The sequence below is a fragment of the Equus quagga genome, chromosome 11 (genome assembly GCF_021613505.1).
Source record: "Equus quagga isolate Etosha38 chromosome 11, UCLA_HA_Equagga_1.0, whole genome shotgun sequence".
NCBI lineage: Eukaryota > Metazoa > Chordata > Mammalia > Perissodactyla > Equidae > Equus > Equus quagga.
Genome location: NC_060277.1, coordinates 1884325 through 1910013, shown reverse-complemented (window position 1 = coordinate 1910013; position 25689 = coordinate 1884325). Strand labels below are relative to the sequence as shown.

Sequence of the window (25689 nt, the reverse complement as noted above, 5' to 3'; positions counted from 1 at the left end):
TGAAAGAAGAGAGAATTCCCAGTTAGAGGACAGAGCCCTAGAGCAGGGAGCAACAGACAATCCCGTTACCAGAGCTGTTCCACGCCCTGAATGATGTCCTTGTTCCTGATAACCCTGCCATTTTTCACAAAGCCCCACTTTGTGTGGTTCATACCATTTTTTCAAATATTTCTTCTGCTCTTTCCTCTTTCTTTTCCTTCTGGTTTTTCCACAGGCATGTTACACCTGTAGCTGTCCCACCATCCTTGGATATTCTGTTCTGTTTTCTTCTGTCTCTTTTCTTCTCCTTGCTTTCCAGTTTTGGAAGTTTCTACTGACATATCCTCAAGCTCAGAGGCTGAGCTGTGCCCAGCCCATCAAAGGTGTTCTTCATCTCTGTTACAGTGTTTTGATCTCTGGCATTCCCTTTCAGTTCTCTCTTAGGATCCCCGTCTCTCTGCTTACACTGCCATCTGTTCTTGCACACTGTCTGCTTTATCCATTAGGGCCCTTAGCATATCAATCACAGTTGTTTTAAATTCCTGGTCTCCTAATTCCAACATCCCTGCCATGTCTAAGTCTGATTCTGATGCTTGCTCTCTCTTCAAACTGTGTTTTTGCCTTTTAATATGCTTTTTAATTTTTGTTGAAAGCAGACATGATGTACCAGGTAAAAGGGACTCTGGGAGAGGACATACGCTATAGTCCTACAATGGTCAGTCTCTTGGTGAGCTGTCCCACGGGGCTGTGAGCTTCACAAATGTTGACAGTCCCTGCCGCCCCTTAGGTGGGACAGGCTGGCAGAGCAGGCTGGAGTTGGGCATCTCCCTTACCCCAGGTCAGTTAGGCTCCAATAACACCTCAAATAGGTTAGGCCCTGGTAAAAATAGTTTCTCTTGAGGGCAGGCCTTGTTAAGAACAGAGCTCTGGCATATTTCAAAATGGTTACTCTCCCCCGCCAGAAGCAAAAGGGGATTTTTCTCCCATGTTCACTGTGAGGACCTGGTAGGGCTCCTGGAGGCAAAATGGAAAGAAGCGTGGGGCCCCCTATGACTGTCTCTCCAATTCTGGGGGGCATTGGCTTGTCCTCTGACCTCACTTCTCCAACGGATGCAAGATGAGCTTTTGCCTTCTCAGTTGGCCGAGCTTTCCGCTTGTCGTTAGGATGGAGGAATGACTTCCAACCTCCGTACGTTCCGGACTAGAAACTAGAACCTCTGGTTCAAAGCATTTCTGACAGTGCTTGCTCCCCATCTATCCATGTAATAAACCATCATTCGACACAAGCTGAGCCCAGCACACACAGGGCCACTCTCTCTTCTCCTCCTTAACGTCCTTCCTCCTATCTCGGAGATGCGGTGCCTCCCCCACAGCCTCGTCCTGGAATCACGGATGACGCAGCCGCTAAACCTCACAGGGAGGGAACTGGAACAACGGAGTTTTCAGACGGAGTTTCACTAATTAGAACTCACCCAAATATTTTCTAAAGTGCTAAGAACAACCCAAAACACCTTAGAAAACAGGTTTTTCTTAACCGCAATTACAGTACCTGCTATCTCTCTCTGGGATTTCCTTAATAGCGATTCGGACTTGGTTGCTCAGGTCTCGGCCTGCATAGACGATCCCATAAGTGCCTTTTCCTAGAACCACTCTGTCCCCGTTTTCATCATATTCGTAGTCATACTACAAAAGGAAAAACGGGGAGAGAAGATGGAAATATTAGTTGCATTCTACATTTTAGACATCAACTTTTTCCACGGGCATTCTTCCTTATTTTATCAAATAAAACAGTAAGTTCTAAGAAGCCACTTCAAGAACCAAACAACACACACTCTCAGCACACAGCACACGATGCTGGTGTTTCACACTGTTACGAATACTGTGGGGGCCGTGTATTTAAACCCTAAGGTGCTTCTCCGCCGGCCCGCTTGGATCGTTTATCGCACCAAGTCCTGTCTTTCATTGACTCTGGAGATGAGTCTGATGAGCATCGATGTCTGTCAATATCCATCCCATCTAATTAATCTTTCTCTTGTTTTTCAGCTTTTGGTGCTGTCAAATATTTCACACTCTGCCAGGAGAATAAAATCACTGAAAGGCTTTGGGTGAGAAGAAAATATTGAGATCTCACTAGTTGACGATAAAGTAAGAATTATTTTTATTTCACTCCCAGTTCCCCAAGACCAAAAAGCATTTTAAAAATGAAAAATAAAGGAAAAATTTCATCTTTGGAGTAAAAAGGAAGTTTCTATAGCCCAAAACACCAAGCTGTCAAGTGTGTCAGTCAGATGTGGAAAACCAGATCAAAATGAAAGCGGTTTTCAGCATGCAGACCTTCTCAGGCCTGGAGGCATCATCCAGAAAGGCACATGCTTGGCCTCGGACTCGAATTACAGGATTCAGGGCTGTCAGATGATCAGGCCACAGCTCTGTAGAAACCTGGCGTAAGACCACAGACCAGCAGGAGAAGACAGAGAGCCAGCTCCCTGTGTTGTCTATGTCCTGCTGGGTACAAAACTAGCCATCCACAGCTGGACTGAACTCACGGAGGATTTGAGTGGCCATTCAAAAAATTGATTTCTAACATTTATAAGCCAGTAAATTTAACATTAACATAGACAGATAACCCACAAAGAGGATAATGATCATGGATTTTTATACCTACTAACAACAATTTTAAAATACATAAAGCAGAACTGACAAAATTACAAAGAATAGACAAATACAAACCACAGCAGGTTGTTTTTTTTTTTTTGAGGAAGATTAGCCCTGAGCTAACTACTGCCAATTCTCCTCTTTTTGCTGAGGAAGACTGGCCCTGAGCTAACACCCATGCCCATCTTCCTGTTTTATATGTGGGACCCCTACCACAGCATGGCTTTTGCCAAGCCGTGCCATGTCCGCACCCAGGATCCGAACCGGCGAACCCTGGGCTGCCGAGAAGTAGAACGTGCAAACTTAACTGCTGCGCCACCAGGCCGGCCCCACAACAGGTTTTAACAGAACTCCTTTAGAATCTAATATATCTAGCAGGCAAATTTAAAATAGAGATTTTAATGGCACAATTAACAAGTCTGATATAACATATACACAGAGAACCCTGCACTCAGATATAAATTCCTTTCATGCCTATATGAAAACTACATGATAACTGGTCACATATTAAAACTCAAAAAATTTCAACAAATTCCAAAGAACTGATATCATAAAGACCATCCACCACAGGATATTAAAAATAAGATAGCCAAAAAATATATTTGAAAACTGACTATTGCACTTTAAAATAATCAAGGGGTTTAAAATGAAATGATCATGGAAATTACAGAATAGTTTAAAAGAATGACAAAGCGAATGGAACACCACGGGTACAGGGGTATGTAGATGGAAAAGGTCACGGCCTTAAAGAATTGCATTAGAAAACAAAGAAAATTTTAAGTGATCAAGTTAACTGGTCAAGTCAAGGAAACATAAAAAGAATAACAATTACTATCCAAAGGCAGTAGGAGGGTTTCTGGTTTGGCAATATGGTGGAGTAGGTACCTGAAAACCTTTCTGCTAAAACACCCAGAAAAAATGAAACAGACACACGTAAAACGCCTCGCTGGGCTTATTTAAAAGTAAAGAAGACTGTCAGGGGATAGGAACAAAGAGGAAAAGGGACACTAGGTGGGTAATCATAAGAAGTGATGGCCCCAGTGCCCCGGGGTGGGCACGAGGGCAGGGGTTGGCAAACCCCTTTCTGTAAGGGGTCAGAAGTGACTATTTTCAGATTTGTGCAACACACGATCTCGGGTCAGCCACTCAACTCTGCCATTGTCAATGGCCAGTCAATATATGCAAGGGGACATATATTGTTCCAACAAAATTCTCTTTACCAAGAGAAGTGGCATGCTGGATCTGGCCTTTGGGTTCTAGTTTGCCAACCCCTTATCTGGGACTTTGGTCTTAATGCCCAAGAGGGGATGGAAATGAAGTCTGTGCCTATACCAGGTGAAGAGCTGGAACACGGAAAACCAGGGCCCCCAAAGGACCACACCGTGGTGAAGGGCAGATTGGACAAGTCAGCCCACTGCCCTGGGAAACGGGAGCTTGTCCGTCTTAGCCTGAGCTCTGGGTAGACAGAACAAGTCTCTGAACACTCTCAGCTGATCCTCACGCTGCCTGGAGTTCAAATTTACACTTGTCATAATACCCGTCATTGGTCTCGGCCCTGGGACATCCCTGGAGTGCCTCACAGAATCAGAAAAACACGTCAAAGGGAGACTCCTTCTCTACTGGCCGTGCGGCATTCTCACTGATAAGGCACCACTGAAACTGAGCTTGCAATCCAAAATTTTAAAACACATAAAGAAAGAATTCACTGCCAGTGAGTATTAGCTGATTTGACAAATATCAATGCCCCCAACTTCATACAAGAAATTGAAACTTTAAGGTAAGGACATTTAACATAAAGATATAAAATAGGAAATCAAAAAACATGAGAAAAGGATAAGATGCCCTAAAATGGCCAGATTTGAGACAGAATCAAATATAACTTTCAGAAACTAAGCCCTAAATAGGAAAAATAAAAATAAATTCACACTGAGATATAATACAGGGAAACTACAAAAAATGAAAGGCAAAGAGAAGATCATGAAAGGAAATAGATAAAAAGAACAAATTGCCCATAAAGGTGGGTAATCAGATCACTCTGAGACTCTCTGGGGTTCACACTCGTCTCGAGAGACCACTGCTGCCGAGGATGAGGAAGACGTGGGCTGCCATCACCAGCTCCAGTTTACCTGATTCCAAGCCTTGACAGAAGGCAATCGTTTGCATTCTCTTGGGGAAAAACTAGGCCCAATACCATGCCAGGACTGGGTCTGCACTGCCCTCCCGATCGTGTGCTCCGGCTGAGGACGGAGGCCAAGCTCTGGAGGGGAGCTGTCTCCCTTGCCGGTGGCAACACTGTACCCAACCGACATTAGAGAAAACTCCTATTCTAGCCGCCTAACGTAAGGCTGGAGACCCTCCTAGTCCAGAGCAGAAGACCAGGTGTGTTTTCAGGTGAGAGGACAGGGAGCAGGGATCATTTAGTAATTTCCCAGACCAAGAGATGAAACCGGGCTCCAGCAAAGAGGCAGGAAACACAGGCCAAAAATTCCACCTGAAGGAGCTCAAGTCTCCACACCCAGTTCCTGGGGTCTGGACTTCCACCACGCTGTGCCATGCATGCTGGACCAGCCAGGGCCCAGGCCAGCAGGAGGCAGGGCAGGGACCATCCCCAAAGGAGCTCATCTGTGCGAGGGTGCCCTGTCCAGAAGAACAGAAACCTACACTGAACCTGTACGACCACCACTCACACCATTACAACGCACTACAATTTAGAAGAAATAAACCAACTGTCAACAAGCCACCTCGTTTGTTGGGCATAATAAGCCCGTGTCATATTAGTGAAGGTCTATGATTAGCTCCAATTTACAAATGATCAGACACATCTTTTCCAGTGACAATATGTCACAGGTGTGGTTTAAACCCAGCTCATCAGATTCCAGATTTCATGTTCTTCCCACTACCAGTGCTGTAGGGAAGTCCTTTGAGAGCTTCTAAGGGGAATGTTAGTTCTGTTTCCAAAAACCAGTGATGCAGAGGTGTCCCAGCATATTGTCAATATCCACCGAACAGCCGTCTGCCGACTCGAGCAGACACCTGGCAGACGACGTCCGGTGACGACATCTGGGAGACGGCCAGCTCAGACTTCATCTCTCCCTCCCCACATCAAACTGCCAAACGCTGTCAGGTTTACCCTCACCGCTCTTACCCGATCAGGACCTCCCTGCCTTTCTTCTGGACTAATCCTACAGACCCTTCACTGACCTCCCTGCCCCCTTTCTTATTGCCCTGTCCCCAATTCACTCTCCATTAAGTGGACAAACTTTCCAAAGTCCAGAGTGCCACAGTGAGATTCCCACGTCCGCATCACGGCCTCTGCTCTATCAGCCCCTCGCTACGTTCGGGATCAAATCCAGACTCCTTCGCAAGCATCACTGCCCCTCAGGGTCTTATAGGTGCCTCAGGGTCCGACCCTCAGTCTCCTCCAAACAGTCTCAGGGAGGTTCCCAGATCATGGGGCCTTTCCACACGCTGCGTGTTCCACCCGGGTAATTCTGCCCCCTCCTTCAAGACCATGCCCCAGGAAGCGTTCCTGAACCATCCACCTGGCCCTCAGAGGCTGGGTCAGATTCTGCTGATGTGCTTGCCCGGCCATCTGCCCTCACTCTCCCACGCACTGACCGCTATCCCTCCTCCCGGCCAGTCTGTGTCCCAGTCTGCACTCGCTCCTTGAGAACCAGGACGTTGTCTCCAATGCTCTATCTTCAGTCTTAGCGATATCTGGCTGGCAGAAGATGCTCAGTGACTATTTGCTTAATTAATTAATCAGGCTGTAGGAAATTTGATGAGAACAATTTTTAAAACCAGGTGCCAAAACGAAACATTTAAAGTGAGTACGTGCTCATCTTTGGTTGAAAGGATGCCACAGGGATATTCACGTAGCAGAGTGAAGAAGAGATAAGCCTTGATGAAGCTGCCCAAGTGTTAGCTTCCCTCAGGAATCTAAAGCATCAAAACACTACTCTTTTTTTAAAAGGTTATTTATTAGGTACAGAAGTTGAGTTCTTTTGAACCAAGTGGTCATAGTAAAAATCAAAAGGACTTTTAATAAGACCGACGTGACTGAAAGCATTCCAGTGGGTGACAGCTGCTTGGATCCTTTTTAATCTCTTCTTCCTATTCTTACGATACAGAGATACAAATTGAAAAGGCAGGTTTGAGGAAACCACCATGGCTACAAGGACAGAGAATTATCTATGTGACGACCAGAAAAAGGAGAGCAGAGCGCAGGCCTTGGGCCAAGGGCAGGCAGGGGCTTAAATGACAAATATGGAGGAGAAAAATGGGGGGGAGCGTTTTAAAAAATAAAAAGTGAGATTACACTGCCTATATATTTTGCATTCTATTTCTATGGCAATAGTTAGCAAACCAGGTTGTTGCTAAGGGAACAATTTCATTTTGAAGCAGCGACGGGAATACATCTAGAATGATCCCTCCATTGTTGCCTGCCTGGAACAGTCTAAACGGGGCTGGAGGAGAGTGAGGGCAGCAAGACGACACAGACAAGGCCAAAGAACACAGCGGTGACCCACTAGTCCTCGCACCGTCAAGGGACTCCCCGCAAAACCACCACCTTCTAGGAAGCCTCACACGTCCCTTGGGTCCTCAGGAGAGGAGCCACCTCAGAGACCAAATGGCAGCTCTGTTAACTTCCAGTCTGTGTCGCCCTCTCAATACGTAAATGCTACAAACATCCGTAACTACAGCAGCATGAATAGAACGGTAAAAACGCTGTAGGTACACATCTAGTTTGATCATCTCTCCTCCCCTAGATCTTTACTCAAACATCACCTGCCCAGTGGCCCCCCGGGTCCTTGTCTAAGACTGCACGCCCGTCACACCCTTCACCGCCTACATCCTAACACGGATCATCATCAAACACACTCTGAATTTTACGTATCATGTTGTTTCCCATGGGTCTCTCACTGGAATGTAAGCTCAGTGGCGGTGGGGACTTTTCTCCATTTTGTTCTCTGCACCTAGAACAGTGCCAGCCACAGAGCAGGTGTCCAATAAAAACTGGGTGAGTGACGGGTGGGTGAGTGACGGGATCAACTTAGAACCACCAATGTGGTATGAAGATTATTTTAAGCTGAAGGCATCTGATAAATGGCAGCTGCAGAAAACCCTTATCTGAACTCCTTTTGCTGACTTCAGCAACCCTTCTTGAAAACACAGCTGCCATAACCCCTCACTGGGAGGTTAGGACCTCTCGGACCCGGACGAGAAATTACATCAACAAAACCTTGTCAAACTTTGTGTACCTTCCCACGAGTTTTCTGCCATGTGCTTCCCCTTGACGTTCAATTAAGGACTTTTTTATGAGAATAAATAAACTCTTAATTCTGGCTGTTCAGGAGCCGCTTCTTTGTATGCCCCCACATACAGGAATAAGCTTTATCTTTTCTCCTGTTAATTGGTCTTTTGTCAGTTAATTCGCAGGCCCCCAATCACTGAATCTAAGTCGGTAGAGGAGAAAGTTGTTTCTCCTCCCAACAGAATGAAGGAATGAGTAACAAGTTGATTCTCCTCTCATACAACACTGTAAGTGATGATGTTCCCAGACAGTGCGGTAATGTGGCTGTTCAGCTTCAGATCTGTACGAAAACAGAAAGAGGATGTTAAAGAAAAACCACTAGAGTGCTACTTGGTGACTCCAAAGCAATTTAAAGGAATTCTAACCATAATTCACTGTTTGTGAATGTTTGCAAGGTAAATCAGCAGAAAAGGAAATGGGGAGGAATTTCATCATCCTGCAGAGGTCTGAGTCTAAGGAAAACCTTCCTTTTACCTTGCTTGTCCCCACTCCATCCCAAAGGGGGTCACCTTTCTCTCTATGCACACTGGAAACTACTGTGTGTGACAGCTTTACAGGGCCAGCTGCTGTGACTGCCTCAGGCTTGTGTCAATCACACACCCATGTTGATGAAACAGTGAGGTACAAACGCATGTAAGACGAAGGGGGAGGGAGGGAGGGAGAGAGAATATATGTACACGTTTGGGAGAGGAGGGAAGAGGAAGACAATGTATTTTTATTGAGCACCAAAGGACCTCAGTAATTTGTATGTTCTTTTCCAAAGAAATAAAAAAAGAGATGAAAAGAGAATGGGTTCATCACGGCTTGATTATGCTATTCAGTCTTTCACTGACTCAACACTGATTAAACAACCTTCAGGCCAGTTTCCCAGCACGTACTCTGCCCCTCCAAACCATATTCCCTCCCCGCAGTGGACATACTGTTTACACGATTCTGGTGTTGTCACTCCCCAGCTTCAAACCTTCCAAGCCTTCTGACTGACCCTCTGCTTGCACGCCTGGCACCACGCAAGCCAACGTGATGAAAGGACAAACAGAGTCACAGCCCAGCCTTGGGACGTTAACCGTCTGGGGCAGGCTGCCGAACTACAACACCACGAGAAGAGCTGGGACAGAGGAGGGGGGGAAATGCCGAGAGCAGCGCAAAGTGAGAAAAGGTGCTGACAAATGATTCAAAGGATAATGATACGAGGTGGATCTCAAAAAGTCAGGATGCTGTCACCAAGTGGGAGACAGCAGAAAAAGCACGTGGAGCTGGGCATCTGCATGTGAAGCCTAGGGCAGGAAAGCTTGCCCATGTGGAAGACAGAAAGGAGTTTGGCGTTGCTGGACTGCAGGGCGGAAAGAAAATGGCAGGTTACAGCCAGAGAGTTAGGAACAGTGCACAGTGCAGAAACCTTCCTCCACAAAGAGAGCATCAGAGGGTTTTACTTAGGGAGTAACAGGACTAAATCCGTGTGAGAGATCCCTCTGATGACGACAGAGACAGATCAGGCCACATGGAGATGACAGAGACCTGAGATGGGGGAGTGACAGAGAGAATGAAATAAACGGGCTCGAGGGAAGACGGGGCACAAGGGCCAAGACAGGCTGGAGAGGAGGTTTCTCGGAGGAGTCTGGCTTGGGTTCCTGGGGAGATGCCCTTGATCTAAGTGACGATACAGAATGTTGGGAGAGCAAAGATAGGGACCACAGCTGAGAAGTGTTACTGTTCAACGACTTCAATATAAGTTTATTAACACAATTAAATTTTTCAAGATATGGGTTCATAACTCTTCCATTTCAAAATACAGCCTTGAGTCAAAAAACATGGCCTTGAATCAGAAGTTGTTGTTTCTGTTTCTGTTTAAAAACAGAGCCATCCTCTGCAAGTGGTTTTGAGCTACACTTGAAAAACGCTGTACAGTTTGTACTAATCTTGAAAATTATGAAAAATTTGAGCCGGGAAAGGACATTTAAGATCTTCTTGCTCAGGGGCTGGCCCGGTGGCGCAGCAGTTAAGTTCGCATGTTCCGCTTCTCGGCAGCCTGGAGTTTGCTGGTTCAGATCCCGGGTGCGGACATGTCACCGCTTGGCAAAAGCCATGCTGTGGTAGGCGTCCCACGTATAAAGTAGAGGAAGATGGGCATGGATGTTGGCTTAGGGCCAGTCTTCCTCAGAAAAAAAAAAGAGGAGGATTGGCAGATGTTAGCTCAGGGCTAATCTTCCTCAAAAAAAATTAAAAAAGATCTTCTTGTTCAACTCTCTTTTACAGAATGCCCAGCAGGAGTATGAATTTTGCCCAAAGTTACAAAATGAGCTGTTGGTGAAGTCAGAACCAGAACCCACGGCTCCTGACGGCAGCACGGGGCTCTCACGGGAGCCAGGTCCGGCGAGTTGCAGGAGGAGTCTGTGCATGACCTGGAGGAGGCTGAATTCCTCCCACAACAACACCGCTTCAAAGAAACCTTACTATTCAAATCAGAAAGGAAAGCGCATCTTGACTCGGGCTTTGGATAAGAAGTTTCTCAAACACCAGAGTCTAAGGATTAGCTGCCAATTCATAGTTTACAGAACCACATTAATAGTTAATACTTGCTGAATGTTGACACCACCCTAAGGGAAGTTAAAAACATTAAAGAGCTTCCAACTTTGCCAACATTTTAATTTTGTTCTGGGCCAAGGTACACATAGGCTTCAGGAATAATTGACAAATATGTTGAAACAATTTTAATTCTATCTCAAATTGATGTAAAGAACAGAAAATAATTATTCTGCATACGAATCTTAATCTCTAGGGCAATTCTTCTGTGCACTGTAAAGAGTCAGAAGGGGAGGAATTATTTTTGGTATGTCGTTCATGGGCTGAAGTTCGAGTTCAGTTTGTGGTAATGAAATTAAAGAACTTGCTTTAATGAAATACTTAGAATACTGAAAAAGTAATTTTAATCGAGAATGTTGAAAATATCTAAAAAATGTAGTCAAGGATATAATGGAGTTATGAATTATGAAAAATAAAAGTTAAGGCTATTTAATAACTCCTATTATAAGGTGCTCTGGCTACGAAAGGATATTCGGTGAGAGGGAGAGCCGAGAAGCTCATCATCTTCACAGCCCAGAACATCACTGTGCCCATTCATCAGCGTTATGCTAACAGAACACCCACGAAAAGAACATAAGCAATAACACTAGCTGGGGCGTAACGGCAAACTAAGCCAAAATACTTAAAATAAATATGCCTGAATTCACTGGATGGACTATACCGTCCACTGGCAATACCGTGGAGCCATTCTACGACACAGATTCTAAATTATTCTGAGGGAAGGCGAAGGACAGAAGCGTGAGCATGTTTGCTAACGTAGCAGAACTTGAGCAGGGCGAGTTGCGAGCACGTCTGATGAATCAGAGCACCACTGCACGAGCTGTGTTCTATGAGGTCAGCGGATCTACTAAAACCCTCTGGACAGGACTAGGAAGAAACCCGAGCATCTCCCTCCTTATTTGGATGGTGAGCGTTCTCAGTGCTGGCGGCAAAACTGTTGGACCAGGAAGGGCATCTCACAAAGCCCACCCAGTTACTACACAGACAGATCAGAGGATCTCGATCCTGGATCTTCTCGACAGCTCTCTGAAAGGTGATCTTCCTACTCCTTTTACATTACAGGAGACCGAGGCTCAGAAAAATCAGCTGTCCAGATTCACCACAAACTCTAAGGCAATTAAAGCCATGTTATGGGTATGCATATGGGTAACGTACTTACTGGAGCAGGGACTGAGTAGTTGATTCAATCAGCTGTGAAGACTAACCTGGTATAACACGGCCACCATAGCCTGGCCAGGCTACGTGTATTTTCAGTAAGATGGATTCAGTTCCTCAAAGAAGGGTATGAAACAAAGGATAGATATCTCTGGTTTAAAAAAAGAATCCAGCAATTTATGACATTGCAGAAGAACTTCATGGATTTTCCAGTCCAACTACTTTGTAATTTTATGTTACTGATGGAACTGTCCCATTTTCATTGTCTTTGTTGACATTTACTCTGGTAGTTGCTGTGTATCAAGCGATTCTAACTTTAAACCAAACAAAAGCAGAGATGAGGTATAGTCAAAAAAAGCACTGACACAGGAGTCAACAGAGCTAGTTCCTAAAATAGTCACTTGAAAAAGAAAATATAAAATTGTAAAATATCAAACATACACAAATAAGAAGTATCATCTATTTCTCCTACAGACAGCAAGCTAAAGCACGGGGAAAACATTCTTTTCCAAATTAGGTCTTGCATCTTTTTATAACTTTGATGAAAGAGGCTTCGGCTCACCTAGGAATATCAAAGCTATACAGCTGCTAGATAATTACAGAACTTAACTACAGACAGAGCTAACACGTGCCTATTACGTGTAAATTTCCCCTGGACTGTTCGTTCCCCTTCTATTGCAGCGTTTTTATAAAAATCTTGTGCATGAGACAACATTAGCAAAGTGATCTCATCAGTAAGTGGACCAGCCAGGCTGGTGCTCTGGTTTCATCAACTTCACTTTAACACTAGAAACGTAATTTTCAGTATGGCTTGGACTCAGAACTCTGTCCCAAGTCCCACACTGGGAAGGGCTTGGAGAGAACATGGCTGCTCTCATGCCTGCAGGCACGTCATCCTTCAGACACTGAAGGCGCCCTGTGCTGGACGCTGCACTCTTGAAGCACTTGGCACTTCCTTGCAGAGGCGGAAGGTTCTTCTTCATACAACAAACACGGCAGAGAAGATGGACATGACATGAAGGTCGGTGTCTGCAGTGTACCGTGTCCATGAGGCACGAGCAAAAGGTCTGCGGTTGAGAGGACTGGCATCTGGGGGATTGTTGCTCCCACCTGCCTTTCTTCCATTAATCCTCCATTGTTTCATGTGCTCCGTGTAGCACAGAATGAGGACCACAAATGGTCCCATCATTCAGGATTTTCCCTGATTGTTGCTTGTCTAGATTGCACGTATCTCAGAGGAGAATAAAAAAACGTGCAAGGGGCGCTGGGGCCCAAGCATTGAGAGTGATCCACACTCTCAAGAATAAAGCACAGTCACTCTCAGATGGGGAAAATACTTAAACTCAGGCGTCCTGAGTGAGGGATCTCCAAGGTTGACTTTTCAACCCTTTTTTACCAAAGGAATTCTAAAGATGCTTTACTATTTAAGGGAAAGCTTACGGACCCTGAGAGCGCCAGCCCCTCACCTCCACTCGCACGCCACACACACCCCTCCCTCGGAAAGGTTCACTTAAAAAAAATCACCCACAGAGAAACTTCGTACAACAAACACAGAAACGTCAGCCGTTACCTCCAGGGAGTCAGCCTCACAGTCTCCTTCCTCCGTGTTCCTGCCCTTCTCTTCGGTAATGGTGTTCACCATCTCAAAAAACCTGCGACGAGAGCTGGCATGTGGTCACTCATGATACACACGACATTAGATACAAGCAAGGACGTTCCAAAGTGACTTCGGAGCAAAAACAGGAGCTGAGAGCCGGGCAATAAACAAACATGAGTATCAGAGCAAAAATGTGATTTTGCAAAAAAGAAAACACAGGTTGGTAAGATTTTCCAGAAATGTCCATAATATATTACAGAGTTAGAAGAGTGCGGCTGACAAAGCCATAGAAACGTGCAGGATGTGGACTTGGACACCCGACCGAGGATGTCAGCATTTGCGTGATGTGGGGCGAGCTCCTCCACTGCTCTGAGCCTCACTCAACTGTAAAATGGGGAACATACTCCCCTCGCTCCCAGGTTGTCATGAAGACGGCTGAGGCAATGCTTGCAAAGTGATTAGCACACTGCACTCATTAACTATCAGCTATTTCTGTTTTGCTGCTGTTAATACTATTTAAAATGGGACACAACAAAACCACCTTTCTTCTGAAATAGTGTCTAAATTCTAGGGTGACTGTTCGATACAGTGTCGGCCACTACTACCTTTCATCTCAGCCATTCAATCTTCTGCCCGAGCATCTCAACATTACACACGCGGGTCCCATAAATTCAGTCTGAAAAATACTGACGTGAATGAGGAGCAGCTGGCTTATATGTTTGTGACAGAAGCCACCTCTCTCTTGGTGAAACGTTTTCTTCAGGAACTCTCCTTGTTAAGTTTTTTTCGGAAGACCAATGCAGAGCCAAGAAAGATAATTACTACAAGAAATGGACTTGCCCCTGCAACACTAGCTGTGTGTATCTATTCCGAGGGGATGATCACGGTTCCAGACATAAAGTGAGGCAGGTGCCATGAACAGGGGCTGACAACTGCACAGGCAGGTCATGCTGTGCACTGCCAGCTCAAGGCAAGAGCAGGTTACGGTGGACAACCTACCATGACTCAGACCCTTTCTTCTATCTCTGTACCTTTTTCTATCCACCCACCCATCCATCCACCCATCCATGTAACCACCCACCCATCCATCCAACAATTACTCATCGATTGTCTACTAGAACGAAAAACTGTCCTGGCCTTTGGGAATATGACATTGAACAAACAGACGAGTCTGTTTGGGAGTCTGAAGCCTAGCTATGGAGCTCGTATGTGGTGCCTACTTCCTCACTCTTCCTTTCTCTCTACACATTTCTTGGAGGTCAAAGACAAGAAAAAAAATTTCCAACCTGATCAGAATAACTATGCTCTGATGAAGACTGAAAATCGTGATGAGTTAGAGACAAAAGCAAGTTCAACCAAGAGAAGGAAGAAAGTGAAAGACCTAAACAAGTCCTGGCTTTGAAGACAGACTTTAAGAACTGGCATAAGTAAAGGCTTCCATCAGCTCCTCACACAAAGGTTTTCAATGTGAACACCTCTAAGCAGACTAGAACACTCGCAGTGGGCTGCGAGCACAGAGTAAAGTTTAGGAGCTTGGATTCTAGGTCAACTATGCCTGGTTCAGACCCCAGATTTTATGCTTGCTGGCTATACATGGTTAGGGGCTAGTTAAACTCTCCAAAACTCTACCTTTTTTTCCTCTTTTCAACAAAGATATTGTATGGAGTTTATTTGAAGAATAAAATACATATTGGGTCTTGGGTAAGCACTCCATAAATCTCAGCTATAATTATCACAGAGACAAATCAATGGCCTTGAGAATTAAGTTGTAAGGAGAAACGCAGACCACGTATGTGCTAGGAGCTCTCCCTTACTTCCAAGTCTTTTTACCATATATTTTACAATAACGAAGATAAAACTCTAGTCACGAATTGTCAATTAAACAAACATTTTTTTTCTACCAAGATAAAAATAACTGACTGTACACTTTAGTTGACATATCAATCACTCATAATGGGGTTAAACAGTGACTATTTGAATAAGAACAATCCCCAGCAAAATTTTAAGTCCAAGCTGGCTTTCACACACTTTGGTTTCCAAATTGTCACTCTCTTCTCCAGGTCCCCACAGTCAGTCACTGTGTTCTAAGAGAAGAGGAAGTACTTAATTGTCAGCCCCAGAGAAATACATCCAGGGAGGTTAACACAAACACACAAAGTAGTTCCCAGATTTTAGATTATCTTTTATCGGTGTAGATCAGATCACTGGCTCCTAACTCAGTCTGTACCCCCCAGAAAATCCAACAGAATTAGTCTGGGGTGGGACCCAGGCATTTTTTAAAGCTCACCAGTGGATTCTAATATGAAGCAGAGTAAAGAGCCTAATTGTAGAAAATGGTAAGATTATTCAATAGAAGAATAAAAATTTGGGTAATCAAGTATTATAATAAGTGAGCACTTTAAAAATAAGACATAATAGTTGGCAATTAACTGGTAAGTCTTGGTTAAGGTTTTGTCTGTGGAAAAATAAATTATGACTAAGAAAAAGCTTGATTTATTAAAGAGAACTTCCCAAATTCTTTGTCAAGCATACCACATAATTATAAAACATTAGCCCAAATGAAATATTCATATAACCACATAGCCCAGAATTCTTTACAGGAGCCTCACGTTCATTCATCAATTAAAAATAATCATCAGTAAGAACAGTCTTTTTCACACATAAACAGGGACTAATACGTACTTTTTACAGTGAAGTTCTGTACAGAAATAGATTTGGAAATCGTCAGAATTATGAAGCACATAAAGAAAACAGCATCGCTCTTCAAATTTAGAAATACTGGAACAAACAAACAAAAAAGAATTATTCAGGCAAATGCCAAAACTTCTACGGATCTGTAATGAAAAATAAATACTTTTTATTTATATCCAATCTCAATTATGATATCAACATTACTTACAGCAAAAAGTTATAAATAGCACTTTAAAAAGTGATATTCCTGAAACCACAATACTAAAATTATTTAATCTTCTGAGAGCTGTCTCCGGCTCACACCTGCAGATGGGGCTGCTCTGGGGTGGGGTAAGCACCAACCCACAGGTCCCTCCAACCCAGCACGGGGAAGATGCCCTCCCCACTACGGCACTGAACTACGCGCTGGGTGGAGACCCATACACATGGACTGGCTCGCTGACCTTGGTGGTTCGGGTTCCATGGGATCTGCAGAACAACAGTCTGAAATGCTTCCAAAGCCAGGAAGGCAACGTGCGAGGGCAGTGAAAGAACCTCATGAGTTCTGAGATTTCAGGGGAGCGAAGAAACATGGACCAGCACCTGGTTTGAACTCGGCAAGTGGTTTACTTTACAGCAATTGAAACAATTTTGAGTTTAACAATCAGGTCACGCTGTTTTATGCGAAGGGTTGGTAAATATTTTCTGTAATGGGCCAGAGAGTAAATATTTCAAGCTTTGCAGGCCAAACTACTCAGTGTTGTCATTGGAGGAGCCTTAGACAACACACAAATGAATGGACATGGCTGAGTCTCAATAAAACTTTATTTACAAGAACATGCAGTGGGCCATATTTGAGCTGTGAGCTGTAGTTTGTGAATCCCTATTTTACGCCTTTGCATCTGCTGTTCCTTCAATTTGAAATGCACACCATTTTTGACTTTATAAAGAAAATCTATTCATCATTTAAGGCCCAGCTTCAGCCCTGACTCCTCTCCCTTCTTCTACCTTTAACAGAAAGACTTCCTCTTGCACCTCTGTTCTGTGTACACACTTCTGTCATTGCTCATCTCACACTATTGTCATCAGTTGTTACATGTCTGTCCCCAGCTGAGCTGGGAGCTCTCTGAGAGTCGAGGTCATGTCTTAGTCATTTTTGTGTTCTCAGCAGAACACAACTCAATATTGGGCACACAGCTGGAGCTCAATAAATGTTGACTGGGCTGAGCAAGTTTTGAAGAGGTGCAAGACTGCTGACTGGGTTGGGTTTTCTCTGATGGTTTGTCATCTTTTATAGAGGAGGAAGCCAGGAAGAGTTGTCTCTCTTGGAAGGCAAACACTGGAACTCAAGTTTCCCAACATATAAACCGGCAGTAGTCGGGGTAAGCATCCTGTGCATACGTCACAAATCACAACAAAGGTTACGTGATGACCCTTTCCTAATTAAAGAAAATTAATTCATTGGATACAGATATGATAAAGTGAAATTTATGTTTACCAGATTTTCCTAAATTGCTTAAAAATGCAGGAATGAACAAGGGCGTTGCTAATGACTGGTTTTAAAAATTAAATATTAAGGGAGTAAAACTTCGCCTGAGAAGGCATGGCTCGGAAAGGTACATAATGAGTCAGCCCACAGTCTTGCTTATTTCTGTTCATATCGTTCATGAGGTAACAGGTGGTTTTACAGGCAAACTCCAATTATCAGTGACTCAGACGTTCCACCACTTCGTGCTCCAATGAAACCAATTACTATTAAGCCAAAAGCAACAGGGGACTGCAGAACTGGCCTGCAGAAATCTGTTTGTTCTCATTTCTCTTATGTGGGGATAAAGAGTAGTAAACACGACTGAGTTGGTTTGAAATTTCCAAGAGTTGGTTTAGCATGAGCTTCTATAGAACAAGTATTTAAACACAACCACTGACTCTTGATTCTGAAAAAAATCTCTCTTCTCAATCCCAGGAAATGGCATTTCCTGAGCCACTGGCATTATGACGAAGACATCAGAGCTGAACCCAATAGCAGTCAGCCACTATAATCTCAAGAACACTCCATTAACGGCGACCTTGGGAAAAGGTTTTAAAAAATGAATTCCCTATAATCTCATCCATTAATACTAGCTACAGGACACAATCTGGTGGATGGCATGCGTGATTGGATCCATCTAAGGAGAGATTAGCTGCTGGTATACTAGACCAGGAAACCATCCTAAAACATAAACCAACAGCTCAACCAGCTGGAGGGGACCCACACAGCTCACTTTCCTCTGCACCTTGATTTGGCTTCACCAGTCCCATTTACCCCTCGGTCACCATATTTAATAGGTGACAAGCACAGAGTCAGTTCACCTAACAGTCCAAGTTCTGTTGCAAATCTTTTCTTAATGGAGACAGTGAGACTGAAGAAGGTTGACCATTTTCCTCAACACAAGAGTTCTTGAAGTTCTCTGCATTTTTAAACCGTGACTGGAAGTCCTGTCCGACACATTCGTAGTCTAGAAAACGGCCTCCTAAGTCAACAAAATGCACCAAGGAAACTTACCTCACTCCCCTGACAGACGCAGCACTGAAATTCCACTCATGGATGCCCTTCTGGAACACAGGAGAAGAACAACACACACGCTGAGTCAGCCCACCGAAAACAACACAACAAGAACTGTGCTTGCTTTCTTTTTAATAATACACACAGAGTAACTTTTCCTAGTGCCTAATTCTTCATGAACAAATTATCTGGATGGAAACTGCGATTCATTCTCAAGCCACAAGGGTGATGTTTACGGAATAATTTCCATGCTTTAACAAACAGCTTCCCAGAGAACCCAGATTTAGTCTCATTAAATTCTAAAATTTGATTTTTAGCAGATTAACCTAATAACTGCTGTGTCTTAATTTTTTAAGTAAAAAAATGCAGTGATCAAGGTAATTCAATTATTATAGTCAAGCAAGATTTCTGAGAAAGAAAAACACTAATTTGAATAAAATCTCTTTAAGCCTTTAAAGATAATTATTTCTGAATAATCTTCAGTTAAATTTTCTAGCTAAAATGTTGGTCCTATTTCTTCAGAAACTAGTACAGCAAGTATGAATGTGTATACACACACATGTATAATGTTCATCATAGCGACAATGTGTTGTTACCTAATTTACGCAAAACTCAATGTACTAATAAAGTTGAACACAAAAAAATTGATTATCATGTGATAAACATGAGTGATCTGCAGGGCTAAGATGAACAAAATGTGGGAATTTATTTCTTGAATTTATTACCAAAGCCAAGTTAAAACTACTATTGAATTCATATGTCTCTAAATTAAATAAATTACAAGATGGACTACATTCTCTCTAAAAATACATCTGATAACAAGATAGAATTACTAACATGAATATTTTTACAGAAATAAAGTAGTTGATACATGCGTCTCTGTTTAGAAAATACTGTACAGTAGGCAATTCAGACTGCAATTCAATTCTGTGAGTGTGAAACAAGCAGGAAAGCCGCTCTTACCACCCACTGAAACACCGCCAGAGGGTGAGGCTCGCCTGGGCTAGTGACATGGTGACGAAGCCTGTGGCTCCGAGGGGCCCAGAGCTCTCCATTTGGCCGAAGCAACTCAAAAAGCTGTAATTTATATCCACAGCACCTAGTTCCCTGCTAGGACCGTGCAACTTAAAATAGAAAAAGGTCCTCTCAAACCCAAAGCAGATTTATTAAAAAACTAGTTTCAGCACACATCAGTCAGGTCACGGGGGTGACCTGCACGGGCACAGAGCAGGAAGCCCAGGAAGGGGAGAGACCGCAGAAAGCGGGTCACAACGGCTGCTCTCCAAACCAGAGGGCGGAGGGAGATGGACTCAAATAGCAGCCTGCAGCTTCAGCGGGTAATTTGCAAACTTGCTTCTAAACCCTGCTGGCCTCAGGTGACCTTCTAGACGTGGGGGCTCCAGGAGCTGCAGCTCTTACCTGCTCACTCCTTGTACACGGCGCAGCCTCATCCTCAGAGCCTGCAGCCGAGCTGCTCTCTAAGGCCACCCCCAGGATCAGGAGGTGGGGACCGCGTGCAGAGCTGGCAGGGCAGCGTGCAAACCCACAAATGAACACAGCAACCGACAAATGCCAACAGGACAGCACTGGCAAAATCTCTCTTCGTCAGCCCTGTTCTGATGGAAAGTCCATCTTCCACTAGCAGCCGAGGAGAGGTTTCCCAGACTGATTGGCTGGTTTTGTAGGAAAGGAGAGGAGCCTTCCAGAATGTTAGGTTCCCGAAGGGTTGCAAGTACTGCCAGGGAACGTCCCACGTGAGTGGTGTCACACCCAGGGCCTGAGATGGAGTGATCTGCAATAATTTGGAGGCTCCTCTCCCTACCCTCCTCGCTACCGGGACTCCCCACACAGAGGCGCTGGTGAGCTAAAAGCCAACAGGTGAGCTGGAGGCTCCTGGGCCCGTCCGGGAATCAGGAGAAAAGGGACGGCCAGAGGCAGCGATGGAGTGATACCTGGTCCCAACAAGCCCCAAACCACCACTCGACCTAATTTAATCAGCACAAGCACTGTTTTCCAGAAACTGGGTGGCCTCCCCTCCTGTGCCCCAGCTAGTGCCAGAGCAGGGACTGAGCTAAGGGGGCAGGAGTTACACTGGCAGACACTGCTGGCTCCCTAGGCAGTGGCCATCCCTTCCTTCTTCACTAACAAAAAATGAATTTCGTTCAGGTTCAGGTGGTGACGTTTAGGGACGGTGAAATTGGTCAGTCTGCATTGTCAGGGTAAGGCCATGTCCCCTGCTGGTGGTGGCTTAGGCAGGGACACACGATGCAACTGCTGGTATGAAGGAGAGGGCCTGACCCTCTTCTCTTGGATGCTGCCTGAGAATGGATGCTTGGAGCCACGATTTAGGACATGAGAGAAAAAGCAAGCACCTATAGAGAAGCCAATGCAGAATTCTGACACTGAGAAGCCATGGAAATCACCCCCAGAATGACCCCACCTCAGAAGTGCTTGTAACATGAGATAACAGTTCCTTATTTTTTTATTATTTATTTTCTTGGGGAAGATTGGCCCTGAGCTAACATCTGTTGCCAATCTTCCTCTTTTTGCTTGAGGAAGATTGCTGCTGAGCTAACATCAGTGCCCATCTTCCTCTATTTTGTATGTGGGATGCCGCCACAGCACGGCTCAATGAGCGGTATGTAGGTCTGTGGTGGGATCCAAACTGGTGAACCCCAGGCCACCAGAGTGGAGCACACTGACTTTACCACCATGCCACCGGGCCAGCTTCAACAATACCTTATTTTTTTAAGCCACTTTTAGTTGGGAGTTTGTAGCTAAAAGCATCCTTGATGCATGAGAGCATCATATCATCAAAGCCTAGAATCCGAGGTAAACACGTTCCCCTCTAAATTTCCCTAGTCTTCTCTGAGTGGCCATTGGGTGGAGCTGCAGCGAGGTTGGCACTTGGCATCTACTGGGATGCTGCCCCCCGCGACCTTGGCCTGAGAAAGCACGGGACAGATGGGGTGCCTAGCCGGCAATCAAGGAAGGGATTCCAAACACCAACCACTCAAAATATCTTGCAAATAACTTCTCTCTTCCTCAGGCGAGGTTTCTCCTTCAGGTGTGCGTGCAGACTTTCTTCAAGCGCTAACTTGCTTTAAGCAGCAACATCCCGTTGAACAAAAATTTGTTCAAAGATTGGGATTTCAATTAATTTTGCCCCTGTATGTTGAGTAACTAAGAGTCCCTGAACTCTTGGGAACTGGTAAAATGATCTTAAAGGTCTGAAGTTGAAACATAAAGTATATACTAGCTCATATAACTGTTCATTCCATATTTTAGGATGAAAATATCGAGAGACGCAGGGAGCAAAGAAATAAATAAGGCAAATGAAAAGCAACACTCTGTTGTTCTACTTGTAGAAAAAAATCTTAAACGTCCTGACAAAAACAATCCATTTCCTGTTTAAGTAAGACCTATTAAACCTGTTGCTTGTCTGTTAATTAGTTACTACAGCTGCTTATATTAACATAATAATGTTATTTTTATTGTTTGTCCTTATTCCAAGTGTATCACTCCACATATTTTAAAAAATAGAGAAAATGGCAGTGGTAATGAATAGACTATGGATAGAAATAGAGTTTGCAAAGAAATGGAAATAAATTCAAAATGAAAACCGGCTGACTTGAGAGAGTGTAAATGAACGAGGAGAATTTTTAGCACTAAAGGTAACAGGGAGTGGGAAAATGCAAATGTAATTCTTCCTGATCAAAAGATGGTAAAAATGGAAGCCGGACAGTTCACAGCCTGGGTTCGTTTGTATCCTAATCTATTTACTTCTTAGCAGAACATAAAACTGTCTCTACGGTTGTCACAAAACATAAGAGAATCAATACAGGCCTAACTTTATTGAGTGAAGAACCTCCAGAAAGGGGAAAATAATGACCACTAGTTGGAAATAGTACCCATTTTCCAAAAATCTCTGGCTTTCTTTCTGTTCTTTTTCTGTCTTCCAAGTACCTCTGGCCCTCCACTTACTCTCCGGCCTTGCTAATCGCTAACTGCTTTAGCCCCATTCTGTTTCCAGGTGTCCTTGGATAACCTTGCTCTTTCCAAGCAAGCCTTGGAAAGTCTCCTCTCCTGGGTAATAATGTCCGCGTCTCCTAACCTCTCTCAGATTTGTAGCTTCCATGGGATGACTACTTGGCTTCTGCTTGTGAGAACACATATGCACGTACTTCGAAATAATGTAAATACAACACTGTGTACTTTAAAACAGTGTTAACATGTATATACATATAGTAGTTAGTCTCAGTTTTGTCTCTGGATAATTCCACTTGGAGTCACGCCATCCTGCCTGCTAAAAAGACTGGTCGCTTCATTGCATAGACATGATTGATTAAATAACTGGTGGCTGGTAATTCATCAACCTCCATCCCTCTCCCTTCCCCAAATGTCAGGGGTGGGACTGAAAGTTCCGACCCTCCCATCACTTGGTTGGTTCCCCTGGCAACCAGCCCCATCCTTCGGTGCTTTCCGAAAAGTCGCCTCATTAATCGAACAAAAGACACCTTTTGGTTCTCAGCACTTAGGAAATTCCAGAGGTTTTAGGACCTCTGTGCCAAAAATGGGGACAAAGACCAAATGTATATTTCTTACTATAAATCACAGTGTCACAGTGTCCTCATATAACACCAACCACCTCCCCAGTGACGGTTGCCCGACCTCTGAGGAGCTGAGCAGGGCAGGACTCTGGGGTTCAGTCCACGGGGCAGTGCCCTTATTCTGCTATCGTGTTGTCATCACTGCTGTTAAAATACACCAAGCAGTTACTATACGCCAGGCTGGGGGCAGGACCCTCCACCCACACTATTTCATTAAGTTTTCACAACAACCTTTGGAGGTACATGTTATTATTATTACCCCATTCCACAGATGAGGACCCTGCAGCTTGGAGAAGCCACGTCAGGTCTGCGGACTCAAAACCCACGTTTTAAAAAATCGCAACCCCATAGTCCCAAATGTACTTCCTAATTCTCTTTTCAGGAATTTCTGCTTTATTTTCCCCCCTTGCATCATTCAGTATACCTCCATATTTTGTCTATTTGTTTACTGTCTGTCTCCCTGAGTAGAAGGCAAGCATCAAGAGGGCAGGAATTGTGCTTATCTGGCACACATCCGTTTCCTGGTGCCCAACACAGTGCCTGGTGGCATGTGTCACCAAGTAAGCACTCAGTAAGTACTTGTTGAGTACATGGAGGATGTTTAAGGAAAATTATAAGGGTATTTTGGAAAAACTACCAAAAAACCCCACAAAATACTTTGCCATAAGACATTTCTCACTTCTGTGGTTTACCCTGTAGACTGGAATCAGGTCTTGAAAAGTTTCTGTTTTTTAAAAATAGTAGGATGATTTGTGCATAGATTAAAATTGATGACATACAGAAGTGGAAAAGGTTATCCAGTTGATTGCTATGGGTGGAAATAAGAGTGTTTATGGGGCCGGCCCAGTGGCGCAGTGGTTAAGTTCACATGTTCCGCTTCGGAGGCCTGGGGTTGGCTGGTTCAGATCCCGGGTGCAGACGTAGCACCGCTCATCAAGCCATGCTGTGGCAGGTGTTCCACGTATAAAGTAGACGAAGACGGGCACGAACGTTAGCTCAGGGCCAGTCTTCCTCAGCAAAAAGAGGAGGATTAGTGGCAGATGTTAGCTCAGGGCTAATCTTCCTCAAAAAAGAAAATAAATAAAAATAAATAAATTAAAAAAAAAAGAGTGTTTAAGATCTTTCTGGAAACCAGTGGCAGCGCAGCCCAACTCGTGTCGTACCCAGCACACAGAGCCAGCAGCTAATCTGAGACGTGGCAGCTCCTTGGATAACTAAACAGTGAGACATAAGGATAGCCCTCGTCCTACCAGCAGAAGATGAGACGTCACGTTATTCGGACATTGCCTAGAATTAGGATACGCATCTTCTAAACCATATGTTTTAAGTATCAGTTCTTTGGTATATAAATTAATTTGAAGCATGAATTTACAAAGGGAGAAGTATTCCAATTTTGATGCACTTTGGATGTTTATTCCATCTACAAAAAACCCCAAACAGCTCAATTACATTTTACTAAATGAGTGAAATCCATAACCCAAGTTTAACAAGTTTCACACCACAGAACGTATTTATGCCATGATAAGTCTATGGTCAAGCTCTTTCTTCTTACCTAACGCAGACATTTGCTGGAATACATAAATGCTAGCAGGGTGTGCAGTCCTCCGCCACTAAAGCTCTTGTGACAACTGCACGACTCACCTTGTCATCTGGGAGCACGTGCCAAATGGATATCGTCTTTTCCTCAACTTCATTGTTGATAGATAAATACGAAGGTTGATAGATTTTGGTTGGTTCTAAGATCAATACCTTGAAAACAGAAGACAAAGAAACGAATATTAGTGCCCCGAGACTTCAGCCATGGAGAGCTGCTCTGACAACAGCGCACTGACGTGGAGACTCTCCCATGAGGCTCTGGGTCCATCGCTGGAGAAAAACCATTTTCACTTCTGATCATTGCCATCCCTATGAGTCCTCTGAGCATTTTATGGTATTATACGATCATCCTAAGTTCCAACAGTACATCACCTATTATTGCTAAAGAAATTGGAAATAAATTTTTGAAGCATATATACAAGTTCAGCTATCCCCGGGGAATCTATTAATGGCACTTTTTAAAAAGCTCTTATTTTATCATGCTGTACATAATCTATTTATATAAATATAAATGTGTCAAAAAAAAGGTAGAAATGTGATGAAACAAACAATTCTGTACCCAGAAAAGCAGAGATTCCATATATAGGATGCCACATACCTATTACAGGCTTTCTGCTGCCACACCTGATCATAAAGAAGGAGTGTACGGTTTTCATACCCATGTGGATGGATTGAGAAATGATTTGGGTTATTATTGAAAGTTTTTTATATAAACCAAAGAAGTGGACGTAGCTGTATGAAATAATAAAAATGGTTTTGCACTACCTTCAAGATAAACAGGTCCCTTCAATGATGATATATTTAGCCCTGTGAGGGAGAAAGAGATAAATGAAACTTGTTGGTGTTATGGAGATGCATGAGGGTCCATGATAAGTGGGGGCAAATCTCCATCAAAGGATTGCACGCAGAGTTATATCAACACTAACATCTCATTTAGGAGCAAACAACACGAAAACACCACCCATGCCCTCATTTCAAAGGCGCTCAACTA

The 25689-nt window shown here is 44.0% G+C and overlaps 1 protein-coding gene across 1 annotated transcript in view; it reads right to left on the bottom strand.

Annotated features, from left to right (window-relative positions):
• The window catches only part of MAP3K5 (mitogen-activated protein kinase kinase kinase 5), a 201769-nt gene that overhangs the window by 41940 nt on the left and 134140 nt on the right, over positions 1-25689 (bottom strand). Inside the window, exons 14-18 of the mRNA XM_046675036.1 lie at positions 24744-24851; positions 18493-18542; positions 15963-16058; positions 13254-13335; positions 1529-1662 (exon numbers count right to left, since the gene is read on the bottom strand). Of these exons, the coding sequence (XP_046530992.1) occupies positions 1529-1662; positions 13254-13335; positions 15963-16058; positions 18493-18542; positions 24744-24851 (470 nt within the window). The remainder of the gene's footprint in view (positions 1-1528; positions 1663-13253; positions 13336-15962; positions 16059-18492; positions 18543-24743; positions 24852-25689) is intronic.